General features: G+C 36.9%; 1 protein-coding gene across 1 annotated transcript; it reads right to left on the minus strand.

Annotated features, from left to right (window-relative positions):
• Positions 1 to 4,119: 4,119 nt before the first annotated feature.
• LOC113348296 (14 kDa proline-rich protein DC2.15-like) lies at positions 4,120 to 4,939 on the minus strand. The gene has a single exon (XM_026592009.1). The coding sequence runs from the start codon at positions 4,858 to 4,860 to the stop codon at positions 4,396 to 4,398; it is 465 nt and encodes a 154-aa protein (XP_026447794.1). The 5' UTR covers positions 4,861 to 4,939; the 3' UTR covers positions 4,120 to 4,395.
• Positions 4,940 to 17,103: the final 12,164 nt, after the last annotated feature.

Here is a 17,103-nt window from a genome sequence, read left to right on the forward strand (position 1 = left end):
TTTATATACAAAAATTCATTTCCTCCCAAACAAGGGTAATCCTTTCCAAGTTTTTTTATTTTTCGATTTATAATTTGGCAGATGTAAACTTTTATCAAGATTGAAAACTTAATTGTTAAAAAGCTTCTTTGATTTAGTGAATCTATTTATCATCATGGAAAATTCTATTTATATGGTGATAAAAAGATGATCAATATTAGATTTTTTATTTTTTCATGTTCTTGCAGAGGTATAGACATGATGATTATAATGATGGGATTAATTGGTTTGAGTTTTTCTTTTAATTATGGGTTGAGATTTCATATACTCCCATAACTACTTAAAAGAGAAGAAAATAAACATTAAAAAGAAGAAAAAAAAAAGAAAGTCGAAAACGATGGAAGAAAAAAGTCTATTTCCAACTTATAACTTATAAGGTTATAACCTAGCCTAAGTCACGTGTGTTATTCTATAATTAAGAACCAGTAGTAACGTGTATTTGACTATTATATAAAGATAAGGTTAATAGCCGAGCAAAAAGTTTCTGACATGCAAAATGAATTGTTATCCCAAGAAAACCACAACTCAAATAAAAATGGATACTGTTAACTTGTATACACATATACAAGATAACACTTACTAATCAGCTTTTTTTTATTGACCTGCGAGATTGGGGTATACCCAGATTAATTGGGGTATACCTAGATTTATATGAACATAGTGCCCTTACTAAAGGGAGGTCAAATATGGGCATAGTTACAATACTACCCTTACCCTATATAATTCTAATTACCCTAAATCAGTTTTATTCTTTTCATTCCATCTTCTTTTCTTCTTTTCCTCCACAACCATACCGTCTCTCCATCATCCCACCATCAAAACTCGTCGATTAATTCGTCGTAATCGTCGATTCAAAAATTTCGATTAATCTTCAAACATGGAGCCACAACGGCCGAAACCTAGTCGTATGAAAGACGCTAATCAAAATCCCAATGAGTATAACCCTGGAATTGCAAGTTTGGTTCAAAAGAAAGTGAAGAAAAAAACGGTTGAAGAAGAAGAAATTGAAGTCGCTCAAACGGAAGAAATGGTGCGATTAAGAAAGTAAGGGCCTACTTAAACTCACTTCAGTACTTCAATTTCATGTTTGCATGTCAAATTAGGTCAGAAAAATCGAATCTTTGCATTTGCAGTTATTTAGCCGGCAAGGTGTTTGTTTCACAACCTTGCCGACTTTTCATATTTAGGGTTGGCCGGCATGCTATTAGGTTGAAGATCTTGCCGGCTGTTTAGTAATTGTAACTGCTACTTGCACGGTCGGCAAAGTATTCAACCGAGGACCCTGCCAGCGACAGTTTTTTTGTTAGCCTGGTTGGTTATGAATTTTTACCTTGCCGGCTGTATTTCAAGTTTTTTGTGTCTCCTGATGCCTTGAATTTTAAAAGTCGGGATGGTATTTGGATAAAACCATGTCGGCTGTTTGTTAGACGGCAATGTGTGGGTAATGGACCTTGCCAACTAGTTTTGTGGAAAATCCTTGTATCTACTGTGTTCATATATTTGTTATAAACCGGTAGGTTATGTGAATAATACCATGCCGACTGCTTTTTAGCCGGCATGCATTATTTAGTAAACCCTTCCGACTTTTGTGTAGTCGGCAAGGTTATATTTGTCGACCCTGCCGACTTATAATTTTTTTTCTTAATTGTTCTTGTTCAGGTTGCAAAAGGCAAAGAATAAAGCTTTGAAAGCTCTTAGTCCTCCTTCAAGACCTCCTCGTGTTGGTGAAAAACTCTTGACTTCAACACATCGAGGGGCATACGTTGTGCCGGGAACTCTCAAGATCCGTGTACCGAATGATTCTGAACCACCATCGGAACCCAGTGATTCAGACGAGACTCCCGATGAAGACCAATCAATTCCATCTGGTAGAAGAGGTGATGATGATGTTGTTGATGAAAGAACTCCGGATGCTGGAGGAGATAACAATGAGGATGATGATGGTGATCAGGACATGCCTAATGTTGGAGGAGGTAATGATGACGATGATGATGATGGTAATGGAGATAAAGATAAGGATATCGAAGAAGAAATTGTTGAAGAGGCAGTGGAAGAAGAAGAATAAGAAGAAGGATATGGAGAACTCTAGCTATTGTTCAACAAACCCAAGCTTCAACTTCAACTAAAACCAGAAGACCGAAGAGGGTTATCACTAAACCAGCTGATTCCCACATGCCTCCCCGTCACTTGATGGTTAAACTGAAACTAGGTGAGCCTCCAAGGGGACTCCAAAAGATGGTGAAAATTTTATTTTTGGATACAAAGACTCATGGGCATGTGCAATCCATAATAAAATCGTAAGTAATCTCAATCCGTCTTTGTTTTTTATTCAAGTGTGTATCTATCTTAAATTTGCGTCAAGTGTTTGTATTTCTTTTCATTTTTTTTTTTTGGTATTTAGGATCACAAACATGTCATCCGTCTCATGAGGCGCAAAGCTTCATGTTCAGTGACTAAGAATTGGTATCTTGAGGAAGAACTCCGGGTTGTGGCATGTGGTGGAGAGTTCGAATATTGAGCATGATAGAGTTACCGTATCTGCATTCTGTGAGAGGTTCTACGGAGAGACTGATACAATGTTATTCCCATTCGGTGAGATGGCGATAAATCCCAATGATGCTCATCGAATCATTCTATTAATTGTTTGTTGTTTAATTGAAAATAGAATGAGCATTTGAAGACCTTTTTGAAGGTGTTGTGTTGCGCGAAAGACAGAGGAGAGCCTTTGTCGATTGAGGAGCAAAGCAAGCACATTGACTATTATTATTGCAATATTGACAATGAGGATGCACATGAATTGTTCAAGCAAGCTGATGCTGAAGTAAAGAGCGAAGAAAAAGCCAGGAGTGAAGCACAAGCCAATATGAATGCTGAAAAAAAGAGGGCTCGTAGTGGTCGTGGTGGTGAAGGTAGTAGTAGTGGTGGTGTTCCTAAACGGGGTCGGGGTTGTGGTTGTGGTGGTGAATGAATGAAGTCTCTAGTTTATTTCTTTATGTTGTGTTGGACAAATGCTAAGGTTAACGGTTGAACAAATTTTTTCTTTGTAAGGTTTATGGGACATGTTTTCGTATTTTGGACAACAAGTGTTGAATTTCTAGTTGTTGAATGAATGGTTTGTTTAGCTATGTAAAGTTTCAATACTTATGCCGGCATGCTTTTATTAAGTTACAGTGCCGACCACACCAGGGCCGGCAAGGTTTTGAACTATCATACTGCCGGCCCTGACATCAGAAATTATTCGCATACCAGGGTCGACAGGGTAATCAGATCAATTACATTATAGACTCTGTCGGCTATGTGTTGCAGCAAATACCTTCTCATGATGCCTAAAATCATCATAAGATCGGCATGGTTATAAATTATGTTCCTTGCCGACCAAATCACAGCCGGCACGCTAGTGACCAAATACCGTTCCGACGGATACACAGAAGAAAATGTTCTCCTGATGCCTAAAATCATCATAAGGTCGGCATGGTAACAAATTTTTTACCTTGCCGGCTATGATGCTAATGACCAAATACATTTCCGGCGGTTACACAGAAGAAAATGTTCTCCTGATGCCTAAAATCATCATAAGGTCGGCATGGTAACAAATTTCGACCATGCCGGCCAGACTTAGTCGGCGTATTGGGAAAACAAAAACCTCGCTGGCGAACTCAAAATTCAAATTTTTGCAAGTACAATTACATTGATTGAATTGTACTTAGACACTATAACGGCCAAATTTGGACACCATCCTATAAATGCACTAATTCTCTCTACAAAACAACACACAACTGTTTGCATATACTCTCCTAAGCTTTAGGAGTTTAATGTTAGTGGGTCAAGTCATGGTTAGTGTTTTGGTTTATGTAATGCCTATTTGAAGGCTAATCTTTTAATGAAAAATATATTGGAAGTTTTAGCAACGTGGGTGTATTAGAGTTTTGGGTTTTCTTTCTTCTCCATATATGTTCTGTTCTTTGAAATTTCTACATCTGGCCAGCTGTCTAAGGTTGGGTATTTGAAGAAATTAAAACACTTGAACAAAAGAAAATGTAGCTACTTTGGAAGAAATATTTGTCACATAGAAACAGCATGGATCTCAAATTTAAAATTGATATGTGACAAATATTTCTTTTATTTTAGATGAAAATAAAAATGATGCAACAAATATTGTAAACAGTATGTGAGAAGGGTAATGAAAACCCTTCGCACGCAGAATTACAGAACATAAATACGGTACTGTGAGGAAGACATACAATTCAACAACAAAGTGGAAGGTCTTCTACATGGAAGAAACATACGAACAACAGATAAAACTGAGCTGATATTAACTAGTGGCTGTCGGTTCAGCCATTGGGAATTGCGGGTAACTTAGGCACATTTGAAACCAGATGGAACCTTCTTGCCGCAAGTATTGATAATTAAACTGAGGTCGACGGCAACATTAAGGTTAATTCCCAAAACTTGAGCTTTAATGGCAGTGCACAAGCAGACAGCAGCTTGAAGATCAGTTAAACCACTAATGAGACTGCAACAAGGAGTGTTAGCTGGGGTTCCAACGACAACGTGCACAATATCATTTAGCAAATTAGCACAAACACCCAATTTTAGAGTATCCCTTGGGCAGCTAGCAGGCTTAGTTGATGGCGGGGATTTTGGTGGAGGGGATTTTGGTGATGCGGGTTTTGATGGTGTTTTCATTGGAGGGTGCGTAGGTGTCACACTCTTTTTTGGAGGTGGTGGGCATGGAACATAAGTTGAAGTCACAATAGTGAAGAATAGTATATTTAGAGACAGAAAGAGGACTGCTGGTGTCAGAGCTTTGGAAGCCGCCATATCTTAACAGGAGATTCTTAAGCTGCTAATAAGTTTGAGATAAGAGGATTTTGTGTCTGCTGGATATGGTGAAATGATACAGGAGACAGGGTATTTATAGATGGAGTTAGTGATAGGATTGAGGCTCTGAGAATGATAAAAATCCGAAAAAGTGACCCATGTGAAACCATTGTGTATCGGCAACAATGACAATTGCCCGAGACGGAAAGATAGCATATGACCACTTAAGCAACTTGATTGAAAGATATTAGTGCAACTTGTAGGTTACATAGGTCCCTATGGTTTCAAAAACTGAGTTGGAATTTTGTTTTGTTTAGTTTGACATGTACATTAGATTCACTTGATTACAAGATTACAAACGAGATAAGGCAGATACAGCTAATGTATAGTGTCCATGTCTGTCCTGTTAAGCTTGCCGGAAGATATTCCAAGTTGGCTCTTCTTATCCTCAAGAGTATCTATGGAGTGCAGAGACAACTTCGAACGTAACGATGGAACTACCAAGCATCTAACCAACTTAGCCACCGGGCATTTGCATGTCCAGACTGCTGAAATGAGTTAAACCAGAGAAATGTAAACACATTGTGAAAGTAGTAAAAACGATAGCTTTCTTACCTACCATATAATTGATTTACAATGTCACAAGTTGTGAATCTTGTGATGGGGAGACCTTGGTTTCTTGTATGTTTTTCTTTTTTCCAAAGTCTTTTACTTTGAGAAATAAGAATCCTTCTTTTTTTCTTTGTTCAAACACCATCACTACCGGGAAACACTAAAACAACCCGAAGCCTAATAAGACATAATTGACCATACAAGAGTGAGTAGTGCGATAACATCCACAACTTTTATGATGATACCATTTTCAAGTCTATACTATTTGTCTTTACAAGACAAGCAGAACAGTTTGAGGGGAAAAGAAGAATAGTAATAACGATTGTCTTTTGCATCTTATGGACCAAAATAAATAGAATGTTTTTCTCAATTTTTCTTTTTGATGGATAAATAATTTTATCACTCAAACAAATATATTAGATCTTCACTGTCATCCACCTACCTCGTAACAACATTCTTCAGTAAAATTTGTTATTCAAAAATAAAAAACACCTCCATGGCTTCATGTATTAAGTAAGATCTAAATGAGTCTAAAGCTGTTGTATGAGTTTCACGGGAAACCACATGAGAATGGTGATCTACCCGAACAACCATGAAACCCACCTTCATGTGAGAATCAGTTTTGACAATGTTTTATTTTTTGTTCTTTCTTACCCTTCGAAAAAATTATTAATTTAAAATACACCTTGGAGCACTCTCATCATTCCATCGCGGTTTGTTTTTTTTCTTAAAGTGCAAGAGCCGAACCTCTCACCTACTAATTTGAGAGTTCAACCTCTAGCCAACTGGGCTATTCCCAGTTGGTTTCATTCGATCGTCATTATTAACTTAAAGAGAGCTGTATTGTGATGTGTACAAAACATAGTAAGGTATTTGATTATTTTTTTACAAGGTTTTATTAAACTAATTTAATTACACTGCTTACATCAAATGCTTAAACTTCACCATCTTGTTTCAATACGTATCATTTGCTTTAAAAAAAATAATGTATGGCAAATTTGAACAAGCGAATCATTATATTTAAACATACAAATGAAATATATTAAGTATAATGGGCTAGGATCCATTGACCATGTTGGGTTGAACTTAAAATATTTTTTTGGTTTCTGTTTTTTGTCTTGCACAAATGAAAACTCATCGTAAACTAAATTTTTAATAAAATATTATTTTCATGGTGCATTATATTGTACAAAAAAAAAGGCGTTTATAGATGGTGAAATTTGGTAAGGGGTAAAAGTGTCATTCCAAGACCAACAACAAAATGATAATCCCATAACTAGGAGTTGAGTCATCATTCTGAGCCAATAGTTGTCTTTAAGGTTCAAAAAAACTAAAATGAGAGGGGATTGAACATAAAAGGGAGCTCTGAAGACAAGTTTGATCCTCGTCCCAATAGACAAGCTCATCCCATAAGACAAAACTCAACTCTCACGGACTCAGCCCTAGGTCTTCAAGGCATCCACAACCGCAACTTCTAGTATACGTCCCCGCGAGACACTGCTGGTCGTCATACCATGACTCTTAGCGCACATCCTTGGCGAGATATTGCTGGTCATAGGTTTTGTAGTGCGTAAAACGTCCCTAGCGGACTTATGAACCAGAACAACCATGATTTCAGAATGTCTTCACGAGACACGGCTGGTTGTGATGCCATGATTCCTAGTATACATCCTCGACTAGATACACCTGGTCATGTAGGTTCTGTAGATGCGTAAAACGTCTTAGCGGACTTATGATCCAGAACGGAGACATCTGTGTCTCCTGTTACCACGACTCACCCTATTTTGAGGTCAAGGACTGATTCCTAGTACATCATCGCGAGATACACTGGTCACATATACTCTAGTCCATGACGCGACTTACTGAGGCTTCCGGATAATTCCTAGCACATCCCCGCGAGATATGCTGGTTATTCTGCCTCTGGCCCTTTAGACTGACTCCTAGAACATCCTTTCGAGATACATTGGTCACGTCAGCCCCATTATACAAACACAATTGACTCCTAGCACATCTTTACATGATACGCTGGTCAAACACAAGTAAGGCAAGGTCTCTCAGAGACGTTATCAAGCATGAAAGCCTCCCTTTTCTCTCAAACATATCCCAGCTGACTTCGAAGACACTCAGTTGCGCGAGCCAAACCTCAGACGGCCTTAATCATGTGAGTCAAACCTCAGACGGCCTCAATATCGTGAGACAAACCTCAGACGATGTCAAGTGCATGAGCCACAATTCAGATGGCCTCATGCAACTCCAAGCTGAAACATCTCGTCTGAAGAAGTTTTATACAATCATAAGACTCAGACACGAGCCTCACCTAAGCCTCAGGACTCTTTCTCAGCATCTCAAGCACACTCACGACTAGTAAATTGAGCCTGAACTGTACATGTCTATCCAAAAACGTGGAAAAGCTCCCTTGATCTCCTCGTGCTCAATAAAGAGACCCACAAGAAATAATACGGTCTCCACATGACATATGTGACCATCGATTGAGAGGGGGGGTCCCAATCTCAGCTCATCTCACACTGTACACATGATTTCTGAGGCATTTCATGCATTTTCACGTGGCTTGTCCTAGTCACTCTTACAAGTCAGAGAATATCTCTCTATCTTAGCCAACACCAGCTATTGAAAATATTTCTCTCCCTCAATATATCATTACAAAAGCTGACTCATCCACACACAAATGAGGGATATAAATTATGGTTTTGGTCTGGCGGTCTACGGTACATCTGAGAAATACCGATCCTATTTCTCACCGCTGAAGAGAGTAAAGACATTGGAATAAAGTGATAAAGACAACCTAGTAAAGGAAGTGGAATGAAGAGACGGGAAAAGTGGTCCGCACGGCAAGTTTATATCTTCACTGACTTGAGATTAGAGAATTCAACTATAAATAGGTTCTCTATTTCTCCAAGCTAAGACACAGCTTTATCATAAACTCTTAGAGCAATTCTTCTTCAAACCCTATAATTCTATAATCTCTCTCTTTATCTCTGATTCCCTCGCTAAGACCGGCCCTAACCTTGCATGTGATTGAAGCATCCTTTGAGCGTCCACTATGCGTGGTTTAGGCGAAGAATGTTCGTGCTCAACCTCCCATAACTCACTTTCTGAGACCCTGGAATCTTACTTTTATCCTTTCACCGACTTTTGGTAACTAAATTTTGGCGATCACAGTGGGAGGTTGTCCACTTATTTACAGAAGCCAATTCCATAAATCTGAATACAAAAACGTTTCGTTGATTCTGTTTTTGTTAATCAATTGTAGACTTAGTCTAAAGGGTTATCCCTACCAGCACATTTCTCTCTCAGACGATTGTTGGACCTTAGTGAATAGGGTAGTGACGTTCTGGATCACTTGAATCTCTCCTTCCATAGGAAAAAAAAACGTCTCAGTAACCTATCGCTATAAGAATCTACCATATATTAACCCTTGAAAACGTTGGGTAAGAACCAAGGCGATCTCATGGGGGCACAACAGAATCTTGCAAAAACTCAGATCGACACCCTGACTTATCTGAAAACACTTATAGAATGACCAATAAGGATAGATCCAACAAATCCAGATCAAGTACACATTTCCCAAAGAATGAGTACTAAAATCACTGGGAATAATGTGGACGGGATCCACTCTGCAAACGGCCTCGCCGGAGAATATGAGAAGATGAAGCTCATAACAAACATGACAAAACCAATGAGAAACCATCCATGTGGTCTCATCACTCTCAAGGACCAGATGATGCTCTAAACTTGAAGATTCTGACGAATATTTTCTCCTAAATTCGTTTAGGTCAAGGTCCCCTCATCCAGATCACAGGGGACTTAGGAAGTTTAATTACTACACTTTGTTATTTTACTCATCACTTTCATTCTGTATCCGATTAACCTCGTTCTTTTTCCATTGGATTTGTAGTTTCATTTTCATAATCTACATGATAAAACTAGCAAACACTTGGAAAGGCTCTCAAAAAATTCGCGATATAATCAAAAATGTTGCGGAGCCACCTATTGTCACAAGCTACCATACTCATTCAAGATACAGCTTGTTATTTTTTCTGCTCTAGTGGGTCATGACCAGAACGCGAAAAAGTATAATACGAGGCTAGATCGCGAGATAAATCTCAACCAAAGCTCAGCCTTATCCGAAGACGTAAATTTTTTGATCAATATGCTACTTTAACATCCGTTATGTTAGAAAGGAGAGGAACTAGCCCTAGGAATTGTGCGAACAAGTCTCAGTGAGCTTCCAGCTTACTGCACCAAGGACTATCAAGTTTCATCCGCAGATGAGATCTCAGTTCACCCAGAACGGAAAAGGATAATATTTTTGTAGCCGAACCTACATGGGGGAAATAAATTTGCGGTGATACTCGCGAGGTCAACTATTCAGATAAAGATTCCGCTACTCGACCTGCGGCTACAAGAAACTACTGTCACTGAAGTAAATAGTGGGGGATCTTCATCACTCAGTCCATAAGCTACTCATCCAGACGCTCCTAGCCATACAGTACTTCACATAGAAGTGGATCAGGGAAATATCAATACTGCGGAATATATAAAAGTTAATTCTATCTTTTATCAATATTTGCACGAAGATATAATAGATTTAACTTTTGTGATATGAGATAATAATAGTTCACGGACGTAAACATATATATCTCATAAAAAATTTGCAATATATAAAACTATAAAGATTAATACTGCAAAATCATCTTCCAAATAACTTAGAATTTAAAAAAATAAATCTAAAGCATTGCAAGATGAAAATCGTTGTAAATAACTATGTGTAATCACAATATATTTATTCCAAACCCTAGTTATCCTTCTTAAAGCACGAGAATAAATTCTCATAAGAAGTTTCCTAGACATTATTTAAGAAAGAAACAAAATATCATTTCACTTACTTTGAAGACTCTTCTCATATTCCCTATAATCATCAAGCTCATATTTGATTAGATCAATTCTGGATTCGAGATTATCCATCTTGTCTTCAAGTCTTTTGAATGAAGGATCGAGTTCATTCTTCAAAGCACGTACTTGTTCCAAGAAGAGATTCATGGTTAATGAGATTTTATCAAAATGAGAGACAATGAGATTCACATCAGAGGGGGAATCATGTTTCTAATGACACATCTCATTATCAGAAGAATCAAAACAAACTTTCTTAGAAGGAAATAGAACAGTCCAGGCATCATCTTCTTTACTGGAAAGACTTAACGAGGACATGATAGAAGAAGATAAATGAAATGCTTGCTTACAGAAAAGAAATCTTCCAACTTAAAAAGGAGGAAGTTATGGGATAAATTTCCAAAATGACCTTTGACCAAAACCCTAACAGAATTTTGGATATCCCGAAAGGACATTATTAGATAAACCGTTTATATATAGGAACAGTTCTTAGCTCAATAAAGAAATTAGAGCACAAGAAAGAAAAGCAGAAACATGTTAGAAGAGAAGTAACAAAAATCTTTTCACAACCCTCTTGAAGATTATGGTTCTTGTCCAAATGAAAACAAGAACACTATTAAATCCTATTACAAATTGTAATTTCTCCCATCCAATAAAGGATCGGGTGGATTTTTATGAGAAGAGGATGATTTTATTATTCCTTGTTTCTTATTTCTCTTTATGGAGGAAAGATCAAGAGTATACGTCTTCCTTTCCTGCAATGTTCTGAAAACCCTGTTTATCGATTTTCGCAAACTATGAATGGTTCTGAATCCCTCTTTCGAAGGTGATATAGATTTCTTATGAGATATTGTTTTCTCCTTCTGGTAACGTAAATTAATAGAAGAATATTTTTCAAGAACCTTTATGCAAAACATCTCTGGGTGATCCTGGATTTTATACAAGGGTGACATGCGATTTGTCGTGTCATTGTATTTTACCATGTGTTTCTCGTTACAAGAGAGGTTTGAAAAGGACATGATTTCATGAGTAATATGCTGATTGGGTTTAAAAGAGTTTTTCAAAGATAATCGATTCTTCTTCTTAAAATCACAGTTGCGAGATGTCGCATTTTCTTGTCTTAATTTTTTTCAGTTGACATTCCAGATCATCAATCCTTTTAATACATGCTTCCTTCTCCAGTTGAAACATACTCTCCGTTGAGTACATATCTTTGGTCAAAAGATCAGTTTTCTTTTCTGAGGAAGTTAGATCATTTATCGTGGAACAATCAAAATTGTTAGAAAGACAAGTGTGATTATCAGCAAAGTAGGTGAGAGAACTTTCATAGACTTCTTCCTCAAGACAGTAGTCCATAGTTTACATCCATGCTTTGGTTAACTCACTAACCTCCTTATTAGGATAACCAGAGATATTATGAATACTTTTATAGCACTTGGAACAAGTTCCATTATCATAGTCTTTGTGAACTTTTTCATCCTTCTTATTGATTGACGACGAATTTTTTTGAGACTTTGTTTTTCTCTGTCTAAGAGTTTTCTTTAATTGTTGTACAAACAGTAAAAGAGTTGGAGTAAAGCAATTTTCATCCTTTGTATCAATCAATTCAGGACATAGAGACTTTACATTAGATGTAGCAACAGGATTGGAAGACATGTGAAATTTTTCTCTTTTACTCAGTTCAAGATCAAAAATCTTTAGTTTTCCAACAAGAGTATTTCTGGAAATAGTTTCAAGGTTATTTCCTTCAACAATGGTATGTTTCTTAGAATCGTATCTAGCTGGCAACGATCTGAGAATTTTCATCACAATGTCCTTTTCAGGAATAGTCTTACCTAAAGCAAAAGATACATTAACAATTTCAGACACTTTGTGATTAAATTCATTAAATGAATCTTCATCAGACATACGAAGGTTTTCCCAATCAAAATTTAGGCTTTGAAGCCTAACTTCTTTTTCAGAGGTAGTCCCTTCAAATACGGTTTCTAAGATATCCCAAGCATCTTTAGACCTAGTGCACGTAGTCACATGGTGCTGAAGATCTGGGGTAATGGCATGTATAATAGCATTTAAGCCATCAGAATTTTGCTTTGCAGCGAGAATCTCGTCAGGCTCATACCTACTAATATCCTGTGCAATAGTTACACCATCTATTGTAACCATTGGAGGATCATAGACATTAACAACACGAACCCATGATTGAAAATAACGCTCTTGAATAAAGAAACGCATAGAAATTTTCCACCATAAGTAATTCGAGCCATTGAAGATTGGCGGTACGTTTATAGAGATAGCGCTTCTGTACATAGAATCAGATTGCTACAAACACAGACTTATGATTTCTTAGCGTGTTTTCCTGCTCTGATACCAATTGAAAAAGATGGGGTCTAACAACCACACCCAATATTTCATTCGGCAATTTGTATGGACTATATCCAATATAATCCCAAGAGAATCAACTAGACAGTCAGACTCAATCAAGGAAAAACATCCAAGAGTTATATCTCAATTTTTCAATACAATCTGCAATCGAACAGATAAAAATCGGTGAGCCCGATTGATAAGAGAAATAACTTGAATGGTATCAAAAACAGATGTACAAGTGTCAATCAATTTCAATCAACAAATAAATGTCAGATTTACCAATTGATTGAACTACGCACAACCTGTGATATTTCAATTATATAAACAAATATAACGCAGAAAAAAAATAACACAGATACCAGAAATTTTGTTAACGAGGAAACCGCAAATGCATAAAAACCCAGGGACCTAGTCCAGATTTGAACACCATAATGTATTAAGCCGCTACAGACACTAACCTACTACAATTTAACTTCGGACTGGAATATAGTTGAGCCCTAAGGAAGTCACACACCGATTAAGGTACAGTCGCGTTCCTTACACCTCTGAATCCTAGCAGGACTCTACGCACTTGATTCCCTTAACTTAACTATATGGTAGTAGAACAAGTTATCGTGGAAGCACAAAGAATGAGACGAAGAGCTTCGTGATTACATTTTGTATCTTACCTATCGGAGATAAATCTTGAGACAATCTTAGAGAAGATGGTACTCAATACGATAGAACAAGTAAGATCAGAACACACAACTACAGAGAAAATAGTTGGGTTTGGATTCAGAATCCCAATGAAGTCTTCAAGTCATTGACTTATAATGGTTTTAGAAAAAAACCTGGGTTAAAGGAGAATCGACTCTAGTACGCAACCAGTATTACACATGAGGTGTGGGGATTAGGTTTTCCAGTTGCTAGAGTTCTCCCTTATATAGGCTTAAAATCAGGGTTTGATAGCTATGAAACAAAGCAATCAATATTCACCGTTAGATGAAAACCTGATTTAAAAGTTGAGTTTGCTTAAAACTAAAGCAGTATCTCTCCACCATTAGATGGTTTTAGCTTGTTACACACAAATGAAATATACCTTCATTTAGATATGGGTAACCGTACCTAAACGTGTATATTGAGTTGGCTCAATAACAGTTAACCGAAGTTAGCCATATGAAAACTTCTGTATTAACCATATTTGTTAGAGCACTGCTCCGTAGAACTCTCAAGCGTTGCTATCTCAAGATTGTTTGTCAAGTTTAGTTTCCAAAACTATAAGTCTTGATTTCTAGTCTACTTACAGCTAAGTCTCGGATTAGGATAGTCAGTGTAGTTGATCATTATACTTCATGGTGTTCATCGATTAAAGACGAAGAACTACTAAGGGGAGCTTTTGGAACTTCATAAACAAATGTATGTGGAGACTTGAACTCATATGTCACTCAAAAATATATCTACTCTATCTCATATTTGAAACAAAAGTCGTATAGCGATAATAGACTTCGATTATACACATTTGATATTTCGAGATGAGATTAACTCGCTTACATATTTCTCGAAATATGTGTTGGTGAGCTTTCGCTTTAAGCAAGTTCATCTTATAATCTTTACGAAAGTCAAAAGATGATCATGTGAAAATCGCCTTGTAACATCTTACATGATTTGTGTGAGACAGTCATTTGATATAGACTCAGAATGTTTCGTATTGATCATTCGATCATTTGAAAATTGCTTTGAAGCTAATAGTTTATGTGAGAAAGCTATTGTCGTCTTCTAAGAATGTTTCAATGATTGAAATGGGAGTTTAGAACAAATAACCATGATTAGATATAGTACAGTATGCGTACTTGTATGCTAATTGTTGCATGCTATTCCAAGTCCGGGAACCATAGTATGCATACCCGTGCGCGTACTGGTTGGTTAATGAAAATCCGGGAACTTATTATGCATACTGGTATGTGTACTAGCGTGAGGTTCAAGTTCCAGAAATTCAACTGAGTTTGGAAGGTATGCATACCCGTTCGCATACTGGCAAACCCAAACTAAGTCTGGCTACTTAGGTATGCGTACCCGTATGCATACTTGAGTAGGTTATGTTCTAAAATCGGTTTGTTCATGAACTAATACATTTATATATTAAGGAATGCAATCTTTTGAAAACCGTGGATATAATATTCATAAATTGATTCGAGTGAATCAAAATCGATTTTGCTTCAACTGTGTCCTGTATACTTCTATGATAATATAAATAATTGAGCAACTCTAGAACTAGTTTCATTTGAGTCAATTGAACTAGTTATGGTTAAGATAAATATGGTTTATATAAAAGTGTTCATATGTCTAACTTCGGTTAGCTATAGTTGAGCCAACAAGGTGTACACGTTAGGTACGGTTACTTATATATAAATGAAGTCACTTTTCATTTGTGTGCAACAATCTAAGTTCGATCTAACGGTTTAAAGATATTAGCTTGAGTCTAATCAGGTTTTCATCTAACAATGAATATTGAATGTTTTGTTACCAAGGTAACATTGATTGCAAACCCTGATTTGAAGACTATATAAGGGATAACTCTAGAAACTGGGAAACCTAATCCCCACACCTCATGTGTGATATTAGTTGCGACTAGAGTCGATTTTCCTTTAACCTTAGGTTTTTCCAAAACCCAGTAGGTTAACGACTTGAAGACTTCATTGGGATTATGAAGACAAACCCAACTATTTTCTGTATAGTTGCATGTTCTGATCTTGCTGTTTTCTATCGTGATTGAGTACTATCTTCTCTAAGATTTTCTCGAGATTTAATCTCTGATAGGCAAGATAAAAAGTAGTCACAAACATCTTCGTCTCATCGTTTCTGATTCTACAATATCTTGTTTCACAACCATACGATTAATATTATGTGAGGTGATTGATATTACTAGGATGTTCTTCGGGAATATAAGTCTGATGTATCAATTGGTTCATGTTCACCCTGATTTATTAAAAGACAGAACAAAACTCATAGGTATATCTGTGGGAGACATATTTATCTATTCAGTAGATTTTTCTGTGTGAGATAGCTTGGTTTATCAAGTCTTCGACTTCGGGATGTAACAACTCTTAGTTGTGGCTGAGATCAGCTAAGGAAATCAAGTGCGCATAATCCGGCGTGGTTCTAGAGACGTAAGTAACGCGATTTTACCTTGATCAGTGTGAGATTGGTTAGGGCTCAACTACATTCCAATCCGAAGTTAACTTGGAGTGGGCTAGTGTCTGTACGTAGTTGCTTAATACAGTGTGGTGTTCAAATTTGGACTAGTCCCGGGGTTTTTCTGCATTTGCGGTTTCCTCGTTAACAAAATTTATGGTGTCTGTTTTATTTCTTTTCCACATTATATTTGTTTATATAATTGAAATATCACAGGTTATGCATAAGTTCAATCAATTGTGAATCCAACCTCTGGTTGTTGATTAAACTGATTGACACTTGGATATTGGTTTTTGATACCGTCCAAGTTATTTCTTATATTAAATCGGGCTCGCAAATTCCTATTTGTTTGATTGCATATTGAATTGAGAAAGAGAGATATAACTCTTGGATATACTTTTTTTTTAAGATTGAGTCTAACTGTCTAGTTGATTCTCTTGAAAGTATATTGGAGTTATTCCATACAGATTGCTAAGCGAAATATCGGGTGTGGTTGTTATACCCCCGCTTTTTCAATTGGTATCAGAGTAGTTAAACATGTTTAAGACCTCATAAGTTTGTATTTGTAGCGATCTGACTCGATGAACATAAGTGTTATGTCTATAAACGTACCTCCAGTCTTCGATGGCTCGAATTACTTATGGTGGAAAATTTCTATGCGTGCCTTTCTTCAAGCACGTGATTTTCAATCATGGGTTTATGTTGTTAATGGTTATGATCCTACGGTTGTTACAGAAGGCGATGTAACTTTTCAAAAGGATATCGATGATTATGATACTGTCGAGATTCTTGCCGCAAAACAAAATTCTGACGGATTGATGCAATCATCCCTGCTATTACCCCATATCTTCAGCACCATGTGACTACGTTCACTCGGTCTAAAGATGTGTGGGATATATTAGAAACCGTATTTTAAGGGAATACCTGTGAAAAAGAAGTTAGGCTTCAAAACCTAAATTCTGATTGGGAAACCTTCGTATGGCATATGAAGATTCATTTGATGGGTTTAATCACAAAGTGTCTGAAATTGTTAATGCATCTTTTGCGTTGGGTAAGACTATTCCTGAAAAGGAAATTGTGATGAAAAATATCAGATCATTTCCATCTAGATACAATTCTAAGAATCATGCCATACACTTTCCAGAAATACTCTTGTTGGGAAGTTAAAGATATTTGATCATGGGC

This window comes from Papaver somniferum, chromosome 2, assembly GCF_003573695.1.
Source record: "Papaver somniferum cultivar HN1 chromosome 2, ASM357369v1, whole genome shotgun sequence".
Classification (NCBI taxonomy): domain Eukaryota; kingdom Viridiplantae; phylum Streptophyta; class Magnoliopsida; order Ranunculales; family Papaveraceae; genus Papaver; species Papaver somniferum.

Excerpts from the sequence above, each read along its gene's own strand:
- LOC113348296 (XM_026592009.1), bottom strand. The coding sequence starts at position 4,860 with ATGGCGGCTTCCAAAGCTCTGACACCAGCAGTCCTCTTTCTGTCTCTA.